The following is a 21,009-nucleotide window of genomic DNA, read 5'->3' as shown; positions in this document are numbered from 1 at the left end:
CCGTCAGCGTTCAGTGTAAAATTTCATGTGCTGTGCATGAACTAGAAAAGTCATTTTGATGCACTGCTAGAACAGCCTCCACTGTTCTGTATCAGGAAAACTGTTAACTCTGCAGCTACATATACGCTCTAGAAATCAAATGTTTGCTTCATGAATTAAAAAAAAAAAAAAAAAAGAAAAACAAAGGAAAAAAAACAGGATGAAAGGAGGTGCGTTTCCTGAGCTCACCCCCATCAGAGGTGAAGTCAGACTTTCTTGCTGTACACCAGTATAGGAAACATTGTTTTCAGCTAAAACTTGGAGAAACCAAGTATTTGTGTGATGGGAGAGTTCCCAGGCACTCTCACCTCATTCCCCTTGAAGTCTACACAGATGCCTCCCACTTTCTGTTCCTGTGCCTGTGATTCTTCTCTGGTCTCAGGGCTTCTGGTGTTCTCTTACTAATGCCTACAGGAGGAGTTGAGCTCTGTGTCCTGCCCCCTGGATGGGAGAGGGGTACTGCCAGGGAACTCCTTTCATGGCTTGGACACTCAAAAGTCACTTTTGTTAAAGACATCCTAGTTTTGTTTGTGAAACAAAACCGTTTTCAAGCATTCTTCCCTTCGGTGCCACCCTTCTTCCTCTCTCCCAGTCCAGCCTAAGATACTTACTTTAAAATGATTTATTGTAGAGGAAACTTGATTCTGTAAATAAAGCCCCAAATAGCACACTCTATCAAATATCATTCTTTTTAACCATTGTTGTGCAAATAAACTGACCTGAACATCAGGAAGAAAAGTAGACAGTTTGGGCTGGGCCATGTTCTTTCTGACCTTACGTGCTTCTTTTTCTTTGCTTGTAGTTCTGTAAGGAGAGTGTATTGATTTTTCTGAATATGCTGTCCTGGAATCTTGAATTATACAGATGTGTCCTTCCATTGCATCTGTCACTTCTGAGGGTCTCTTAATATTATTTAGGACTTGCAGAACTTGGTGAACAGATTAAATATTGTCTTCATCCTAGAGGAAGTGAGGTATCATGTACTTTTTTGCAGTTAACACCCTCAAAAAGAAATTATCCACAGAAAATCTTATGGCTGCTTACAAACATCCAACTATTTATCCTAGAACTGAAATCGAAGTACTGAAATTCATTTTATAAACAGTAATATATTAAAGATAAATTTTAAGAACAAGGTATCATAATTTTGTATGTAAATCACTTTAAAGCTTTGAGGTACTGAGCCATTCACAAATGCACAAAAGTCTGTGGGCATGTTTTGGTTCCACAGAAAACAGGTGACTTCCACTGAAGATGGACTGAATTAGCTTTTACAGGGGTCTGGAAACTTCATTCTAAGATTTGAGGTTTTGGGAGTATTTAGGATGTTTTCCACCATACATCCCAAATCAGCTTGCTTCATCAGATACATTTTGGTAGCAGTTTTGCCGAGAAGCATGTTGGCTTAGACCATCTCCTTTGCAACATGCATCACTATGGTAGTGTAGAAAGCCTGCTGCCTACTAGTTATTTTAAATTTTGGACATATTACAATTCATCTGGTATGACGAGTAACTTTCATACAGATCTTTTCCTCTAACGTTCTGTAATAGTGATGAGAAACTGTAAGGTACTTTAAAAATAATAAAATGAATGAGTAAATGTCTGTTCACCTTATACCAATTAAAGCAAGCCAGTGATAGTTTTACCACCTGCTTGTGATCAGCAGGATAATTTATTAAGGCATGTCATTGGTAATGCATCTCAAACTATGAGGAGAAGCAAGGGCATAAAATGAAACTTAACAAAAAACACCAGAAAAACCACAACCCCCCCACACCAAAACCTGAAACAAACAACAAAACAAATGGAAATAATCTGAAGGGAAAGAACAGATAGCCAAGAGTCAACATCGAACCTGTTCTCCTGCTTCTATGAAGTGTATTTATGAAGGAAGGTGGAGCAGTGGTTGCTGAGCTGATCCTGACGATGTAGAGTTTTGCTTTGGCTTTCTAAACAAAACTGGGCAGATGCTTCTTAAGCATGAGATGGCACTTCTATGCTCTGTTTAGTTGCTTACATCTTCTCTCAAAAATGTATGTTTAGTCTGACATTTCTCATGTTTGCTGTCATCCCAGAAGGCTGTGTTTTCTTTTTTAGGAAAATTTTATAGCTGACCTTTCTGCTGTTACAGAGGTTTATCTGATGGCTTGCGGGTAGAAGTGGTTAAAAATAGGACCTTTTTACCCAAGAGATGTTTCAAATACTTTCAGGCTTTGGTAACTCGGTGATTTAAAACATCAGAACTGATGTGTAAGTTATCTTTAATCAGTAATGTGTCTTTTTGAAGCTTTCTTTCCAGAACTGGGGCAGATTTTGAATATACCTGGCTATGTAACTATATACAAGAATTTTCCTAGTTTCAGAAAAAATCCCACTAAGCTGTGAAGCTTTGGATTGCTTTGAATATTCAGTTGCTTTGTAAGTTATGCAAGAGTATGTGGGATAAATGTAGATAGTAGAAAAGTGTGCAAGAGGATGAGGGAGCAAATGTTGATGCTTTTTTGGAGTATATGGAACTTTTACTTAGGGCAGATATTCCCCAGTATGTTTTCCTGTAACTCCCAGCCTCAGATTTCAGCCTGTTCCATTTGCAGCACTTCATAATCTTGACATAAGAAATTAAGTAAGGACATGGTTGGTATCTAAATATATTCTGAGTTCCAGTAATTATGGAAATCAGTAGTAGATTGCAACAGAAGAGATAGTGGTTATTAGCTCAGCAGTTGAAAGAAGATACCCATTTGAAAGCCGTGGTTTGAATCTGATCACAATTTGAACGGGAAACATAAAACTTTTGAAATTCTACACTTCTGTAATGTATGACAAAATTTTTACTTCCTGATGGGTTGTTCTTTATTGATCAAGACATCAAAGGTAGAACTGGAAGTACCAGTTTTTATAAAAAGTAGGCAATATTTGTATTGATAGATACCTCTATTACTTTTAGATGGAAATGTCCTTGCTTCAGCTTTGTGTTATTTGCATGCTGGGAATCACCTGCCTGATCCCTCCCGGTGAAATGAGAAGTTCCAGAGGGCTGCTACGTACAAGTGACAAGAAATAGATGCCACTATGTGTAAACTATATGAAGGCTTACGTACTAGGGAGGATAACCACATGAAAGGGATCACTGTTTGGATTATAACTTAGACAATCACTCTTAAATATTAATTTCCAAGTTAGTTAACAAAACAAAGGAGTATTTCTCTTAAAAAGGAGGAAAACCTTATGAGCCAAGGTCATAATGATTTTAAAACTAGCGTGGCCTTCCTCTTCTTTCCGTTTTCTCTCTGGATGTGCCTCATCCCAGATGGTCCTTTGAGGTAACATACCTTTAATAGCTTCCAGGACAAAATTTACACCTGCGAAGTAATGTTATCTTTAGCCCGATTATCCCTCAGTGCTCTTCAGCCTTCCCACACTCCGCATCTTTCAGGAAATGGAAACGAGGCCAGGCAAGTCATGATAGAGCTGATCAAAACACTGGAGAGAGCTCAGGCATTTTAAATGTTACCAACAAAATGGAAAATGATTGGTAATATGTTACTGACTTAGCAATACTCCTGAGTAATAGACACACTAATAACTAACAGACTTGGTGTAAGCTGATGTAGGGTTTATATATCTCTAGTACTGGAAACCTGTTTGGGCAGCAAGCAGTAAAAGTGAAATCTGTACAAATGTTAAGATTTTCTGCCAGAAAAGATGAACTAAGAGGAATCAAGCTTAGCAGTGTTCCCTGGGGCTTGGATTAGGTGACCTAATACCTCCTTTTCCCTGTTTCTTTTCTCCACCCACGAGCTACAACACTGGACTCTTTCCAGGAGTCAAAAATAGCTATATTCCAGGATTATTCTATACCTCTGTACCTCTTTATCTCTGCTGTAATGAAGACAAACTTTTCTGTATTACAAAACCATATACTGAACTTCCATTATGTAATACTGCTAATTCATGCATCCGCATATGAAAGCCACTTCCTTAAACATAATTTCATAGTATAAATTGCAGATGAATTTTGTTTTCAAGACATAAATATAAATTACAGATAACCTTGAAATAAAACTGGTTAATTATATTTCCTTCTGTTTGCTTCCACTAAAACAAAGAAAGGTCAGATCAATCAAATTGGCAGCTATTGCTAGGCCTTGCCCTACAGGTGCTGTAGGAAGCAGTGTTTTGTCAGTATCTGTTTTGGCAATTCTGGAAGTCTGTTTTAACCAAAATAGTGTGTGGGTAGGGGAAAACATTGTAAGACCTGTAAGATAAACATATAGGTTACTAATTTCATTCAGTAGTCAGTCCAGTTCACTTTCGTAGTTATGAAGAGAAGGGACTTCCATGTTTACTGACATTTGAGATGTGAGGAACTTAATTGTAGGTGGAGACTGGAATGTAAGGAGGAGGACTTGTATCTCGTATGGTTGTTTCTGGGGTATCTATTTCAGCATCCCTTGAATATTTTAGCTGTCAGTTATTCCCATACACATTATAATGGGGGTGGTGGGGGTGTGTGCTTGGGAGCCTCCCTGCTCCTTACTGCTTAGGGAACCAGTGGATATATACAGGAATCTCAGTGGTTTTTATTTCATGTGCTGTGTGCTGTTGAATTGAGTAATGCTGTAAAATTTAGTTAGCACTGGAGGTCGTGTTGGTTGTTTAGTAACTCTGCTGGGTACTTCTGCATCAGAGGATATTTAGATAAAACACCTTTCTGTCTGTGCAGCTTAGTCCCCTCATTTTTAAGTTTAGGTTCCTGATTTACTAGGAAGAATTGCAGGAAGACTGACAGTCTGAGGATGGCCTTGACACGGTAGTAGAGATCTCAAGCATGTTGGTTGCTCAGTGGCAAAACCCTTTTTCTTCTGGTAGGGTAGAAAGAGCTGCCGTTCTGCTCTGTGTCTGCTCCTTAGTTCCCTAGATTTTAAATATCAGGTCAAGGACAGTTGTACTGACCAAGTCCAACCTGTGTTAAGACAGTATATATGTGTACAATTCCCTTACCAACTCCAAGAGCTTTGACTCAGTAGAGTATATCTATCTTGTGGAAAGCTTAGTTAATGTTTATTGATATGTGTGTATTACAGAAGAACTTCAGTAAGGCCATCTTCAGGTTTGAGCTCATTTTGAACCCTGTGCGTGGCCATTCTGGATATCTTGCTTATGAGTAGACTTTGTTTTTCTTATCATACTATCCTCTTTGAATTCAGGGCTTTTATATTTAGCAGATCGTGTTATGGATCAAACTGGAAATGCAGACATCAGAAAATTCAAGATTTGATGGCTTCTTAATACAGCTGAGTAATTGAGGCTTCCTGAGAGCTTGGGAATACACTAGGATAGTAAGAAAGAAAGTTGAAGCATTATATCAAAATAACATTGACATTTCATGACTATTAAGTATTTATATTTGAATAAATCATTCTTGTTTCTATTTGAGCACGTGTTGTATTACCCCTTTTGGCTCTGAGGATATGCTTATCAAGTTTCAGGGGGATCCTACCAGGGTATGTGCATTTCTGCAGTATGTGATGTGAGGCTGTGTGATGGGCAAGCAGTGACAAGAATTTAGCAGACTGGCTGGGCTCTTTCCAGTGGTTTCCTGAAGACATTTCTTAAAAGCAAAGATAAATTTTGAAGGGTGGATGGATCTAGATTTAAAACTTGAAACTTCTTCCCAACCCTTAAAAAATCCGTTCCATTTAACATGCTTCTGCAGGTCAGTTTATGGTTGCCATCTACATGTTTCATGTACAAAAATTTTTAACAGTGGTTAGATACTAATTTTGGAGAGGATTAAGGAAAGTATTTCTGGCTATGTCTCAGAAGAAATCAGTTGCACTTATTTAAAGGGAATGTCTTAACTGACTTATCATTTCAATATGTGCAGCATCCAACAAGAGGCATTGATACTAAGATATTTTTTTTGTACACACTGTGCTGAGCACAGTGAACATCTCATAGGAGGTGCTGTTGTTCAGCCTGCTCGTGTAAACCCTGTAATCATTACAACTAAAATGCAACATATTGTAGTTTCTTATTTCAAAATGTTTTGGTTTAACTTAAAGTGAAGTTGGGAGGGGATTGGAGCTGGGCATTCTGTCTGGATCCTCTTTGTGGCACTGCTGCTAGTCTGTTGTGAGATTGCCTTGCTGGTATTTAATCTCTGTGTCTGGACTTGTGCAATGCCTCTACGGTACTTACCTACTTGCAAAATAGGTTTGTTTTAATATGCTAATGCTTGTAAAACATTTTGAGGCCCTTGGATGAGAAGTGGAGTTGGAATACAAAGCAGCAGTTAATAGAACTGAGGTGAGTGAAGGTGAAACTTCTGGGGGAAAAATGAAACTCCATCTGACATTAACACAAATGGAAAATGAGAAGCCAAAAAATGCTGCTGGATCTCGTTTGCCACCTTCTCTATACCTCAGTGATAACATTTGCTGAACTCCAAGCACACTTCAGAAACAGTACCCCAAAAGATATTTCTTAGAAATGAATGGCAACAGAATCTGAGGACTTTGAGAATTTCTGACTCAGGCCCCTGGATTCCAGCACTGGTGGAGAGTTCTCCTGGCTGGCTCACCAAATTGCATCACTTTTAAACTCCCACAGAAAAGTTCCCATCTTCCATACCTGTACTTTGTCATATACAATGTGCTGCTGTTTCTATAGGAGTTGTTTTATCTGGCATAGTTGCATTCTCAAACAATTGTGTGGCGATAGAAGTAATTGAAGAGTTTGGAAAAGACGAGTGTACAAACAAAGAAGGTACAGTGTTTCACGTTATCATAAAAGCACAAGATCGGAGAAATCCAGAATGATTTTCCTGAGAAATGTATTAATTCCTTCCCGCTTTTGCATGTGTTTCACAGTAGACTCCACTACTTGAATTTCTGTAACTCCCCAAGGCTAAAGCTGAGTCTGTGCAAAATACTGGACCCACACTTCACAAGAGATGACATGTAACTTAGCTTGCAGTCTTAACAGATTTTACTAGAAAAGGAAGTCTAGAGGTACTGCATGACTAGTAAAAATACATTCTAATGAAACAGGCAGGTGATTGCCCTTTGGGAAGAATTCATTGTTCTCAGATTCACAGTTTTCTCCTGCATTTTTAGCAAATGTTATGTCAGGGAGTAAGCTTGGCAAGATTTCATCTAGCTCATGAGAATAATGTGTAGATTTTACAGAGCAAGGTAGTACTGGGAGAAAATGGAGATGGGATCCTTTCTCAAGAGGAGTTTCTCAAACCTTCCAGTAATTGCCAGAGTTTTTGGAATAGGACACATCAATGCAGGCAAGGAGCAGTTCAGCGTAGGAATGTTATCTCTGATCATATGATTATCTTTACAGGAGGGAGGCTGTGTCAAGGCTGAGATAAATAAAGGACTCTGGCAGCTTTCATGCAACAGCTAAGCAGCCTGTCCTCTTAAGAAGAAACAGTTCCCTTCAGATGATCTATGTAATGTTCATGGCCCACTGACTCTTCCAAAGTAATCAGATTTTAAAACATCCTATTTTGGATGTTGTTTGTGGATTTTTAGCTGGTCAGTTGATTGCATGAGAAGCTGCTCTTGGCTTTCAGGTAACTCCCATCTCTGGGTAGTAACATAGCTTTTTTTCTGGCAAACACAGCCTCTTCAGCCCTGTTTCTTTCAGTTGTGACTGGTTGCTGACTTTTGGCTCAGATGCACTGACGAGGTAGAATGTCAGGTAATGGATAATGAGAGCACTCCACAGCTATCTCCCACCAGCAAGCCCCAAAACAGTCTGGGCAATACAACATAATGATTTGAGAGGCACCTTTCCCCTCCAGAGAAACATTAGAGAATAAGCTTTAGCATCTACAAGAACTGCACCATATGTATATGGAGGAAATAAGGGCAGGAAGGCTTCAGATTTCCTTGTCCCTATTTACAGTTTCTTATTTGTAGCTTCAAATGAATTGGTGTGAACTTTATAGCATAATACAAATAGTTAATCATCTGATCATGTTAACGAAATGTGTATGTCACAGTTTGGTCCCTTTCCCTTCTGATATTTGATGGCTTTGTGATGCAGAAAGCTGGTTATCAGTTGCATTTCTCCTACTCCAGTGCTAGGTCTTCGCAGGACCTTTTAGAAACAAAAACAACAGACCAAGTAGACCAAATGGTCTGTATAGAGCAAAATCCTAGCAATCACTTGCTGCAGCTGGTAATAAGTTGAGTTTCTGTATCTCTTTCGCTGAAGTAGAGCTGTTCCTTTGCAGAGTGAAGTGGAGGGATGTGACCAATCCTGCATCTCAAATGTATGGATATATAAATTAATTAAAGTGCTGGGAATGTCCCTGAGATTTTGAGGCACAAGAGTGCTTGTCAAGCTCGCAGAACGTCTTGACTTGACCACATCACACGTCCTTTTGCATGAAAGTTTAGGCAGATTTTCCATCTTTTCAGGTTTTTTAATTCAGTTGCATCGAGTCGCTCCCACTTAAAGTTTGCACTGTGATAAATTGGTTTGATTCTTGATGTACCAGTTATACTGGGCTTTCATAATGAGAAGGGCAGTGATGATTTGTATTTTGGAAAACATACCCGAAAGATCATATATGTTCAGGAAATGCATATAAACAGCTGTCAGCTTGATTTTCAGTCCTCTTTTGCCTTAGAGTGATTGCTGACAGTCTTTCTCCATACCCTAGATATTACAGCATTGAAACGAGCAGTCTTATTTTCTTAATACTTCATTCATGTAATTTAATTATATGAAATGATTTTATATTTCTTTTTTAGTTTTACTTTGAAAAGGCTGACAAAAAACCCTTAAGATTTAGAAAACAAGAGGAGTGAAATAATGTCAGATGAGTTCTTGGTCTTCTTGTTTTCATCATTTTTTTCTGTTTGTGGGCTTTGCAGCGATGTTGAGCTTGTGCATCGGAACAAGTTAAAAACGGCTTGTGAAAGGATATTTCTGTTGAAGTAGCTGAGCCTAGCTGATGGCTCTGTTGTGTATAAAAGAGTTCCAAGTAGGACTCTTGTTTTATGATGATTTTTAGTATATTCCTTCTTTGTTTTCCCTCACCTTGGTGTTCTTGCATTACCCAGAGTCTTTTCTTTTTTACTATCAGCCAGAAGTGGTGGAGCAATATTCCAGGTCAGTTCCCCTGTTACTGTGAACTCAGGCTTGGGGAATGTAACACAGATTACATAAATAGATTTGGCTGAGGTTGTATCACCATCTAGACAGGATGAAATGAACCATGAATCCCACCTGAAAAAGCAGTCCAGTTCCACTGAACTTTGAAAATACTAACACAATGTAAGGCTTAGCAGCAGGAAATGGCAGAGACCACGATATCCCTGGAAATGCAAGGTAGTATTCCTGCCTGCCACCTGAGCAAGCTTCTGTAGTTTGTACCATAAAGAAGCCCTATAGTTCAAGCCAAGGGCACAGCAGCCACTTGCCCGCATCATAGAAGTGTTCGATAACACTAGAAGAAAAGAGAAAACCACTCCTGGTGGTTGTCTTTATGAGATTTTATCTTTCTGGAGAGGGGTTGGAAATTAATGCCATTAATTATGGCAAGGCCTGTGTAGTTTTGTGCATAAGACTAAGATGGTACTGAGTGAGTAACTGCCCTGAAAAAAAGGCTCTTAGAAATAAACTGAGAAACTACAAAGGATGGAGAAAGAAAACAAAAACTGTCTCAGAGTGTGTAAGTGTACACACAAAAAGTGTAAGGATAAAGTAAACATTGCCAAAGCTCATGCTGGGTTAGACATTTGTAAAGGAAAGTAAAGCAAACAGCTGTATTCCTTAAGCATGTAAGTAAAAGCAAGGTAAGGGAAAGCAGAAGTGGGTCCATAGTGAAGATGGGGCTGACATAAAATGAAATTTTACATATAGTCAGTCAATGAACTGAATACTTGGTCTCCAGTTTCAATTGGGACAATGGCACTGGACATGGGAGCAAAAGAAGTCAGTGTGTGGTAAAATTTGGAAATGGAAATGAACCCAATGAAGCTGGAAGCAAAATTTAAATATTACTGTACTGTAATGAGTCAAATTAAAATTCGACCAAATAGTCTTCGTCTCAGAAGAGTGGAAGAATTGTACAATGAAATTGTGAGCTTTGTGGTAATAATTTGTGATTTAAATCAAGCTATCCTGATGTACCTTGACTATCTAATTCAGGGTAATACTATGTGACCACTGGGTGACAGAAGTATGACTTGCAGATGAACAATTGAAAAGGAAAAAAAAAAAAAGTGATCTGAACAAGTACAATTAATCTAAACAGTAGATAAAACACCTTTGAAGGAATAACTAAAGACTGCTAGTCCTGCAGGTGAAGTCCTTTGACCTTATGCAGGTAAGTGGTATAAAACATTCACCAAAGACTATGCCAGACTAGCTTGACAGCTTTTGTCGACGAAGTAACTGATTACCTCCATAGGGTAAATGTAGTGCATTTGAACAGTCTGGACTTCAGTAAGGCACCTGAGGGCTGCCAGATGGAAATAATTATTGGAACTGGATAAAATAAGGGAGTAGTACATGAAGTGTCAAGTAGCTAAGACATTGACTTAAATGAGAGATTAGATGTTTTATTGAAAAAAGGAAATAATGGGGTTGGATGTCACCTACAGACTGGAGCTTCACAAAAAATGATCTGGGAACTGGTCTTTGTAATACTTTCACTAAGGTTACTGGCAAAACAAGAGGGAAAAAACTGCTAATGAAATTCATTGCTGAGGCAACATTTCAAACTCTCATCAATGCAGAGGAGGATAGGCACATCATACACTAAGAACTGCAAAATGTCGCAGACTGTAACACTAAAAATAGAAATGTAATAGTAGAAAGTACCAGGTCATGCACTAAGAAAGTGTTGAGAATTTTGGCTACCAACAAGGTGCTTATCAGTTGAAAGCAAAGAAGGAGAAAGATCTGAATATCAGTCAGTAAATAAAAGCCACCAGTATTATGTGGCATATAAATAGGCAAGTGTGTTCTGAGTGTGTATCAGATGAAAGATTTCTGGCAGGGTTGTATGTTACGCTGATAAGGCCTCATCTGGAAAGCTGTGTTCAATTCTAATCACGCAGGTTCTGGAAAGATTAATCCGAACTGGGACAGGTGCAGAGACCTAGAGGATGATCAACGCACTGAAGAGCTTATCTCATGAGAGGAAGGCTTGGCTTGTTTAGCAAAGCAAAACAGAAGCTAGGAAAGATTGGGCTCTGTAAATAGAAAGCTGGGGAAGGGTAAACAGTGGCATGGTACTTAAGCTAAAATACTCCAATTTTAAAAGGAAACGGATGAATGCAGGTTGGAATTTAGTTCGAGTGCCACAGTATATACAGCTGCTGTATACTTTTCTCCAACTGCCTGGTTCACATGTCCTTGCAATTTTCTGGGATTCATAGGATTTGTTCTTGCAGACATCTCACCTAGATTTTTCCCTGTGGTTTTTTTAATCACAAACTCTGATGAAAAAGAAGTTAATTCAAGTCTATAAAAAGTTTTAAAACTTATTCCAAGTGGGTCTTTTTCATTCCCTCCGTCCCTCATCTTTTAGTAGTAATAATATTTTCTTGCTCCCTAGCTCTGTAGACTTACCTTGACTGGTAACAATTTTAACACGCTGCAGGATTGCCCCATAGCATTCCTACTATTTCTTATAGAATATATCCAGTCTGTGGCCAGGCCTTCCCCAGTACTTACTACACAGAATTCATTGCAGTTGTAGTTTTCCAGCTAAAATGTCCCTATTTCCTCTCTCAACTAGGACATTTAACATTCTTTTAAGCATCTATTAGCCAAAACCAGTAAGATTCCCTTTTGCAGTCTGGCTCCCCAGCAGGTTCTGCCAGTAGTGGTGAACAGGATAATGACATAAGGTATTCTCTCGCTTTATTTACCTCCCTCTGCCTCATGCCCTTTTTCTCCCAATTGCTCAATTTTCTTAAAAATGTACAGTTCTGACTGCTGAATTTATTGTTTATTCGCTGGCTTATTCTTTAGGTTCTAATATAAATGGGCTGGAGGAGCCCAGCCTTGCTAAGCGTCTGCGTGGCACACCGGAGCGGATTGAGCTGGAGAACTACCGACTGTCGCTGCAGCGGGAAGAAGAACTGGAAGAGGTTCCTGAAGAGACGCTAGCAGAGCATAACCTGAGCAGTGTGTTGGACAAAGGAACGGAAGAGGATGTGCCCAGCAGGTTAGCACACATTGTCCATAAGCTTTTTTATAACCATCCCAACAGACTTTTGCCTACTTTTCCCTTAGCTTTTTTAACCTATTATTTACCAGGTTGCCCTTTCTAAAGTTGTTGAATGTGTTGCAAATGTTCTGCATATGTACACAGGTATTTTATCTTGTAGTTTCTATTATTCTAAATAGCTTACTGCCATTCTTAGAAGACACGTGTAGTACCATAAAACCATGAAATTCAGTCCTAAGTTGGAAAGGATGTTTTCATTTATTTTTTTTTTAATTGTATCAAAGGCAGATGACTCATTTGAGCAAACAGAACGTAGATTCAAATGGGAGGGTGTTCCAAAGTTACATTCCCTTCTGTATGTTTTGCATTACAATTCAAAACGACTTTTGGTTTAAAGATTGAAGCTTGACACGTGTAATCCCAACCGGATGCTGATGCAATGCCTGAGAGAGATTAATTTGAAGCAATAGTTACAGTTGCTGAAAAACATGCTGTACCTTCACAAATTTGTCTTTATCTGCAGAATGATGTATAAGCACACCAGTATTCAAATATATACAGGTAGAGCTACTGGAAATAGTTGCAAGAGTCATTGAGAGAAAGCACTTGCTGAAGAATGCTTGTGAACTTTGTAGTCAATCGCACACTTTTTGTAGAGTCTTAAAGTCTTAATATAGTTTCTAATGATCTGCTTTTCTTTGTAGCAGTAACAACCCTTACCTTTTCAGCTCTCAGCCTGTCTAGTAGTCATCTTGAAATAAACTCAGAAAGTGTTGTTACAGGTTTCCTGAGATTTAGGTCCCGCAGACGTGTTCTCTGTATGCATTACCTACAGGTATAGGACTGTATGAGAAATTCCATACTACATTTATACACATTGAATTGAATTGCATTGGTGTGGTGAAGAATGCAGGAATGAAGATGTTCATTAAAATGTTTACAGGATTAATGTATTACAGAATTATTACAGATAATTTACAGATATTACAGATGATCTGTAAATTATTACAGATAAATAACAGAATGTTAGTTATTTATCTGGTAAGCCAAGTTTGAAGATGCAACATCTAGAAAGGAGTAGCTTTTAGTAGCCTGAACTCAGCCTTGACAAAGAGTGTGCATTTATGTGGACTAATGAAGTTGTGGCTTTCATGTAAGCGCCTGGCAATTACCAATATCTTGTACAAGTGCTTTCTCTGAAACCTAAATATTACTTTTTTATTAATTTCTTAACATTAATTTCTGTCGAAGATAGTACTTTGTCATGTGGTGCTGATTGAATAATCTCAGGACTATTTGCAGAAGATGCAGACTCTGTTTGCTTCACTCATCCTTCCTTTAGCTCCCTGCTCGGGGCTAGGTATTACATTAACTGTGACAATATAGGCATTAATGATATTGAGGAGTTTTTAGTCCTTTGTGTTTCTAGCACTAAAACAAGATTTACAAGTATGGAGAGTTATTATTCAAGTTATTTCAGTAAATCAAGATACAGTAAGCCCATTCAATAAATGGCAGAAGTCTTCCAAAGGAGAAGAGTTACTTAAAAGAAGTGGAGTTTTGGCATTTTGACATGAAGCTGTTGGTCATCTACAAGAGGTGTTTTGCAGAGTTGTGGAGTCTGAGGGCAGTACACCGTTGGGTTAGTGAGTTTGATTTCCTCTTGCAGGGTGTTACAGTTAGCTCCCTTTGTCCTACATACATCTGTATTATCTCTGTCTTTAATAGACTGAATTGTATAATTTTGCGTGTGAAAAACAGTGTTTAGTGGGCAATTGACACTGTGATAGAGAGGAAAGAGAAAACACATCACGTTTCCTGTCAGTTTGACCTGGAAAAATTTCTGTCCCAAACACAAATACAGCAAGCAATTTACTCAGAGCATCGATAAGGCTATGCAGGCCATACTTCAGAGAAAATTTTCTAGACGATGTAGCTACTGGATATCCTCTGTTCAGCTTTACACACTCCATGATGTGTCACAGAAAGACCAAAAGGAAAAAAAAAAAGGGAAAAACCCTGACCATTTTTTCAGCAACAAAACAAGCCAACCAAACCCCAAAGATCATCTTCACTGTCTTGGTACAGTGCTGGAGGGTTTAGGACCCGGCAGAGGAAACAGGGAACTCTGTGTTCCCTCCCTCCATGTCTTCTGGAGTGATGGATTTGGCTTCAGGGTTCACCAAGGTGTTAGTTCTAAATCAAGCAGAGACCATGTGTTTTGGTGCGCAGCTTCCCATCATGTGCACACTTAGGAGTATGCACACTGCAGAGAAAGTTTACAGCAAACAGTATTCAAATTATATTTTCTCAAAAGAGAGTTAATCTTGTTTAAGTTTCAACAAGAAAAACAATCACGTAAGTAACCAAACCCTGACCACACAGTTTTGAGAGGCGGAAAACCCTTTAGATCCCTTATTCATCACCTTTGACTTGCAGTAACTCCCCGTATGTTTTCTGCAGTTTTGGGACAATACCCTGTGGCCTTTCAAGGGAGTGTCGTAGTACAGCTTGTGCTGTATGGGGCTGTATGGCAAGGGAAGAGAAGAGGTTCACTTCCACAGCGTAGGTTTTGGTTCCTCAGCGCTAAATCTGTGTAGATACACCTTTATCACTGCCTATACAGTTTCTATAAAGAAACCTACTTTGGTCTTTGATCTCTGCTTTATAGAAAAAAGTTTCAGCTGTTGAATTAACACAGAGTTGCCATGCTGAAGAAATGCCCACTATACCAGGCCACCTCACTGCTGTCTTTCAGCTTCTCATTTCTCAGTGTTCAAAGGTCAAACAAAAAACAAGTTATAAATAAAAGCCAAAGAAGGTAAAGTGAGCTCTGTGGTAAAGAATTTAATGTCGTCAATATTACATGCGATAAGCCGGCTGGTTGAAGAGCAGCAGCTTGTCCCATTCAGCGGTCATGGCAACAGTTTAGCAGCAGTAAACCCTATTGACAGCACACGAAAACCCCAGCATGCAGCACCTGTCAGGTTTATTTTCATACCAAAGGGTGTGAAAGTTAAAAAGAGAGAAGGAGAGCATCGCTTTTTATCTCTGTGACAATATCTGCATAAAGTCTTTGCAATATGCTTCAGTCTCCTGGAATATGCACCAAGGCCATGGCACGCAACAGTGTCTGTGTTCAGTATTTAGCATGTGAAGACCAGGCAACCTGTTAAAAATAAGAATTTGTTTTATGTTGTGAAAAAGTGGGTTGTAATTTGAGCAAAGTAATGTTATATATATGCAGAACAGTGAGAAGAATTTAAGAGCTTATGGACAGAAGTAACATGACAATCAGGCATGAAAAAGGTGGTGTTTTCCTTAGTAGCTTTGCTATCAAAAATAACTGTTCAGACAAGTAGGTGAATAAAGTTATTTAAATCTGATAGGTTTGTGTAGTGTTAGACTAATTTCAAATTCTGCACCTGCATATGTTTATCTGCAATATAAAAGAGTGCTGCCATATATCTGGTTTTTAACTGCCAGTTTGTCACATACTGTGATAAAACCTGTGTATGGGAAACAGAATTACAACTGTACAAGTTATATTTTATAGAACTACATGAAATTTAAACTTCATTATTTTAAACTTGTCAGTTTTCTCTCATTGTCTGTATGGAATGGATTCTGCCAAAGGCTGTTAACAATGGCAATAGCTCTCATAAGGAAGCAGCAGAAGTGGAGTACTGTTTTCAGATGATTCACCCAAATTTTACCATTCAAGTACAGTTTTCTCCTTCAATCCAGATGAGTTTGGACCCTTTAAGATTTATGTGGGAAGCATCCAACTTCTGCTCTACTAAATGCAGTTCTTATAAGACAATGTTCTTTAAAGGAAAAGCAAAAGAAGAGGACCTTTTCACCCCACAGATATGTTCTCTGAATGTGCTGTACTTCACATTAATTTTCCAAGGACAAATGCAACCGTTTTCCTCCTCAGTACCTCTAGGTAGTCCATCATGTAATTAAATGTCATTGTATAGGCGGTTATGTTTCTTGCCCCTGCTGCTTATATTGAGGAACTGTTAGAACTGAACAGAGTTGTGTACGAAAAAGCGCTAATGATTTAATGTTTTGCATGTTTTAGACTTTGCTGTGAGAATAATAAGCTCATTATTGTAATTATCCTTGCACTGCTTCCTGCAGTTTCTTGCCACTATGTACACTGTGTACTTAATGGGATACATATTATACTTCTGTCTGTGATGTAGAAAAGTGAGGAATTGTGTATTTGTTTGCTCCACCTCCCCTTAGTTCATACCCTGTATCCTTTGGCCTGATGGTTGTGTTGTGTGTGTGTCTTTCTGCTCCCAAAGCCTTCTGTGCTTCACCCAGCAAGTGCCAAAATCATCTTAGCTATCCAAAAAGCTAGCAGTAGCTACCATTATCAAAAGACATGACCTTCTGCATTCTGACACTGCTAAGAACTCTTGCACTGATTTATTCAAAGCAATGTGATATGAAGAAAGTAATTTCTGTGGTATTTAACTGTCACAAACTGTAACAATTAATGCTGCAACAGATATTTGAACTTTGTTTCACAGGCACTTCTCTGCTGCTTCACCTTTAAAAGAAGCAGGGCAAGGACTGTACTGCAGCCCACATGCGATGCTGTCACTAAAATGCCTATGGAATACTAAAAGCAGAAAATCTGTATTTTGGTTTCCATCATACGTTTTAGGCTTGTGTGTATTGAAACAACTTGTCAGTGATCTCAGACTAACCTAGGAAACAGTAACTAATTTGTTGTTTATCATTTTTTCTAAACCCTTTACAGTAGTTCAGAGTCTGAGATGGAGGAGGAAGATGAGGACGAAGATGATGAACTGCTGCTGCCTCAGCAACCCCCTTCAGACTTGGGTGGTGTGCCATGGAAAGAGGCTGTGCGTATCCATGCCCTCCTGAAGGGAAAGAGTGAAGAAGAGATTGAGGCTGAGGAAAATCATGAGATTGAGGACAAAGAAGAGGAGGAGGAGGAGGAAGATGAAGAGGAGGAAGACGAGGAGTCAAGCGAAGGTTAGATGGATTGATTTGTCCTTCCTTTCTGCTAGACAGCAGGGAAAACAGTATTTGCCATCCAAAATAAGGAACATTTGCCTTGGAAAATCTCCCTTCTTTCATTTCTTTATTGTTTTGATTTTTGAGGGAGTTATTGTCTAAGAAAGCTTTAGGTGGATCGTTCTGGATTGCCCACAGGGCAGTTACAGCGCTAGTACCAACACAATATGCTTCCCATACACCATGCCAACATGTGCAATTCACAGCTTTGTGACACTGTATTGTTTTATTGTTGTTTTTTATTATTATTGGGAATTGGATTTGAATGTGACCTTTGTTCTTTGGCAGCAAGAGCTGGAAGCATTGTGGAGGCAGCGTTTTCAGTTTTGCAGTGCCTCACTACGGGATAGTGCCCTGTAACTGTCATCAGGACATCCCAGAAGCTGCTTGTAGTGCGCTATAGTTAAAAGATGGCCTTGAGAAATCGGGGAGTTCACGTGATTCCCATTATAGCTCTGAGGGATTTCTGTGGAAAATCTTAGGGAAAGACTCCTTCCCCTGTGTCTGTCTTGGTTACCAAAATGCAAAGTTTGTGCTAAGAATGACATGTTTCCAGTGTTTCACCACCATGCCAAATTTCTCACTGGTCTTGTCTTTGTCTTTTTACTCACATTTCCTTTTTGTGAAGACTAGTAGGCTCCAAAGAGCTTCTTCGTAAAGGTCTTTGGCTGCCTAATACAAGCAGAGGTCCAGTTTTTTGAGTCTTAGTGGCAGTTTTGTTGATGAGCTCAGCAGGCTGCTTGGCTACTTCTTCAGCGCAGGAGCTGTATGTCCATAACTGAAGTCTGTGGAAGTCAAGATTGCTTTTAAAGAATGGTAACGTGCATGTTGTGTGTTTAGACTGCTAAACCATGGCGTTCTTGAGAGGACGTTGTTTCATGCAAGTAGTTTTCTGTCAGGCACTTTGAAAGCAGCGGGAGTATGGGGAGTTGCTAGATTTCCAGACAGTCTCTCTCTCTGATTCTGTCCTTTCTCTTTCTCTCTTTCTCTCTCTCCATCGCTTGTGTGTGTACACGGGTGTCTGGTGTTATATATGGATGTGTGGTTCCCTCTGCTGTAGAGGGGGAGTATTGCCCTTGGGAGAGAGAGCTGCAGCAAGGCCTCTGGCTTCAACATCTCTCAAATGAAGAGGACACGGGTACATTTAAAGGTACCCGCATACCATCTGCACTTCCATTTCCCCAGAGGAGGGGTGAATGCTTTAAAGAGCAGGTCCCACATGAGAAGTTTCTGTGTTTTGTTTAATTGCTTTACCAGCTCCCTGAAAACTGATTTGGTAGCTGTTATTTTAATCTCCTGGTCCAACTACCATATATCAGGTCTGACATTGCCATGAGTTTTAGAAAAAAGATAAAGCTGCCAAGTACCTCAGGATATCTGGATAGCCTGGACAATTTGCTACTGTAATGTGCATGAACAGTGACCCCCATGTATTTAGGGGTTTCAGATTTATTCCATACACACAGACTAGCTGCACCTGTGCAATATCTCAGGCACGTGGGACACATCAGAACTACTTCCTTTAGATTACCTGTGTCAGCAAACTTGCATTTTTTGTTGTTGTCCTTTGTGAGTGTGTGTCTGTGGGGAGAGTCTAGGGGGGAAGCTAATCAAGCTGTGGCAATCCCTCAAGATTTTTCAAACAGTCGTATAATGGGCATAAAATTAATCTGACATTCCAGTCTAACTGGTTGTGTTATTTTCCATGATGCATTCTCTTGCAGTTTATTTCTGATGGTTGGTTTTTTTGAAGCACTTGGTCCTAATAGCTTGCTAATCCCTTATTCCCTCAATGTGGTTCATTAGAGCCAGGATACATAAGAGGAAAATCCAAGTGCCTTCCTGCAGGTAAGAGGGCATATGTAGTTGTCAAACTGCATATTGCAGCTTATAGTTGTAAAAACTATAGCTTAGCTTCTGACTTTTTTTTTTTTTTTAAAAAAAAAAAAAAGGGAAGCAGTTATAATTTTTTCCAATTTAACTCTTCTGATGGTAGGAATGAGAAGTGTTAGTAAGACAGCTGAAGAGCATAACTGAAGAAGTTCCCCCAGTTGCAGTTGCTAGTGTGCTTTAGACTTGGCTCCTAAGGAACTGATTTGTGGGTGGCTTCTCATCCTATTAAAGTTGACCCTGAAAATGTTTGCTGTTGGTGAAATGCTGGTAGGTGCTACTGTGGATCTGGAGGGGAAAGCTGCCTTTCCACATGTGAGTTCAATTCATGTCCAGCTTCCTCCAAAGCTTAGCGGGCAGCCCTGAGGGAAGGCTATGCCAGGTGTTGTTTGAAATTCTCAAGCATTTAGACCTCAAGGAAACGTTAGGTTTGCCTGTTAGCCAAGCCACAGTCCTTCGTGGCTGGCTGTGCTGCTGTTGATTTACTAGAAAAGGTGAGAAGATCTGATGTCCTAATCAGGACAGGCTCAGGCTTCTGTATAGAGACTTGCAGGGTAACTGAAGATGTATATGTTATGCTTGTCTAAATCCCAGAGAAATCCATTTTTAAACATGCAGATCGTGTGGGACCTGCTCTTTCTAAGCCTGAGTGACTACACACTTCTCAGCCATTGCTGGCAAACCTAAACCTTTTAACACAAAATTCTGTGCGGCAATGCAAATGCTAACTCTACTCATCTTGGGACCTGCATGCGAATGCTTTGGTACGGAGTGAGAAAAGCCCAGGTTCCTGTCCCTGCAGGATGTCCTGTAGCTCTGGTAGACCATGTGGTTGTGCTAATTGATATGAAAACTGATGAGGCAACAGAGATGTAAAACTGCTAAGTACTTGGCAAATTGTGAATCCCACTCTGCATTTGAGTTTGTGCGTCTGACCCATTTTCCCCTTTATTAACCAGCCGGTGATTCTGTCCTTCCTGCAGATCCTTCTCCTGTTTCTTCTGCAGTTTTAGTGCCAAATCTCACACATAGTCATTCATGAAATGGAAATCCCAAACACTGTGTTGTGTCTGGGGAAAACATGACCAGGAGAGAGGAACTTCGTTAAAACAAGACAGCAGGAAGTAATGAGTGCAACCTCTAAATGCCGCTGATGTTTCTTATTTCCTTCAAACACTAGAGCACCGTATGAAAATCTAACTGCTTGTGAGGTTATAAACTGCTGAAACAGTGGTTTGCCCCACACAGTGGTAATGCAGCTTTTGTGAAAGTTGACTCTTGAAAGTAAGTGGGTATTTTCCTTTCAGGATGAGTCATTTGCTTTTGAAGACCACTCCTGCAGATGCTGAACACCTGTCCCCGTAGAATGAGTTATTTTATTATGGGTAAATAAAACCTGAGCTATAGTCCCATAGCAGATAGCAATAGAGACCAGGGTCTATGAATATAATACTCACCATGGTAGATGCTTCCAAGGTGTGTATTCTGCAGCAGTGAAACAAGTTGCTTATCAGTTGCTTTAGGTGCCCATTGTTCCCTTTCACACACCATAAGTAGCAGAGCTTTGTGTAGGGAGGTAATTGAGGAGTAATGCAATTTCTTTTAAAGAAATTCATTTGTGTGACAGGAAGTCCCTTCTGGGGAGGTGGAGGCCTGTTAAGTCATGACGAAAGTATGGTATTCTTCAGAAAAAAAATCTACCCTTTGAACAAGTCAGTACAAAAGAGTAGGACTGAACAAAGTAGTGTTTTAAGTGCTAAAGTAAGTTGTGTGCCCATCTGTGCATACCCACATGTGAAACTCTGAGA

At 39.5% G+C, this 21,009-nt stretch overlaps 1 protein-coding gene across 18 annotated transcripts in view; it reads left to right on the top strand.

The window, feature by feature from the left end:
• Positions 1–21,009, top strand: part of MICAL3 (microtubule associated monooxygenase, calponin and LIM domain containing 3) — a 161,762-nt gene that overhangs the window by 99,860 nt on the left and 40,893 nt on the right. For 17 of the 18 annotated variants that reach the window (XM_056338998.1, XM_056339001.1, XM_056339012.1 and 14 more), the window contains 2 exons: positions 12,055–12,250; positions 17,031–17,269. In XM_056338998.1, the coding sequence (XP_056194973.1) occupies positions 12,055–12,250; positions 17,031–17,269 (435 nt within the window). Of the gene's footprint in view, positions 1–12,054; positions 12,251–17,030; positions 17,270–18,371; positions 18,462–21,009 lie in introns of all 18 variants that reach the window. The other variant, XM_056339015.1, reaches the window with a different exon arrangement.

This window comes from Falco biarmicus, chromosome 5 (assembly GCF_023638135.1).
Source record: "Falco biarmicus isolate bFalBia1 chromosome 5, bFalBia1.pri, whole genome shotgun sequence".
Taxonomy (NCBI): domain Eukaryota; kingdom Metazoa; phylum Chordata; class Aves; order Falconiformes; family Falconidae; genus Falco; species Falco biarmicus.
The sequence above is the reverse complement of the archived record's forward strand: the minus strand, read 5'-3'. Positions and strand labels throughout refer to the sequence as shown.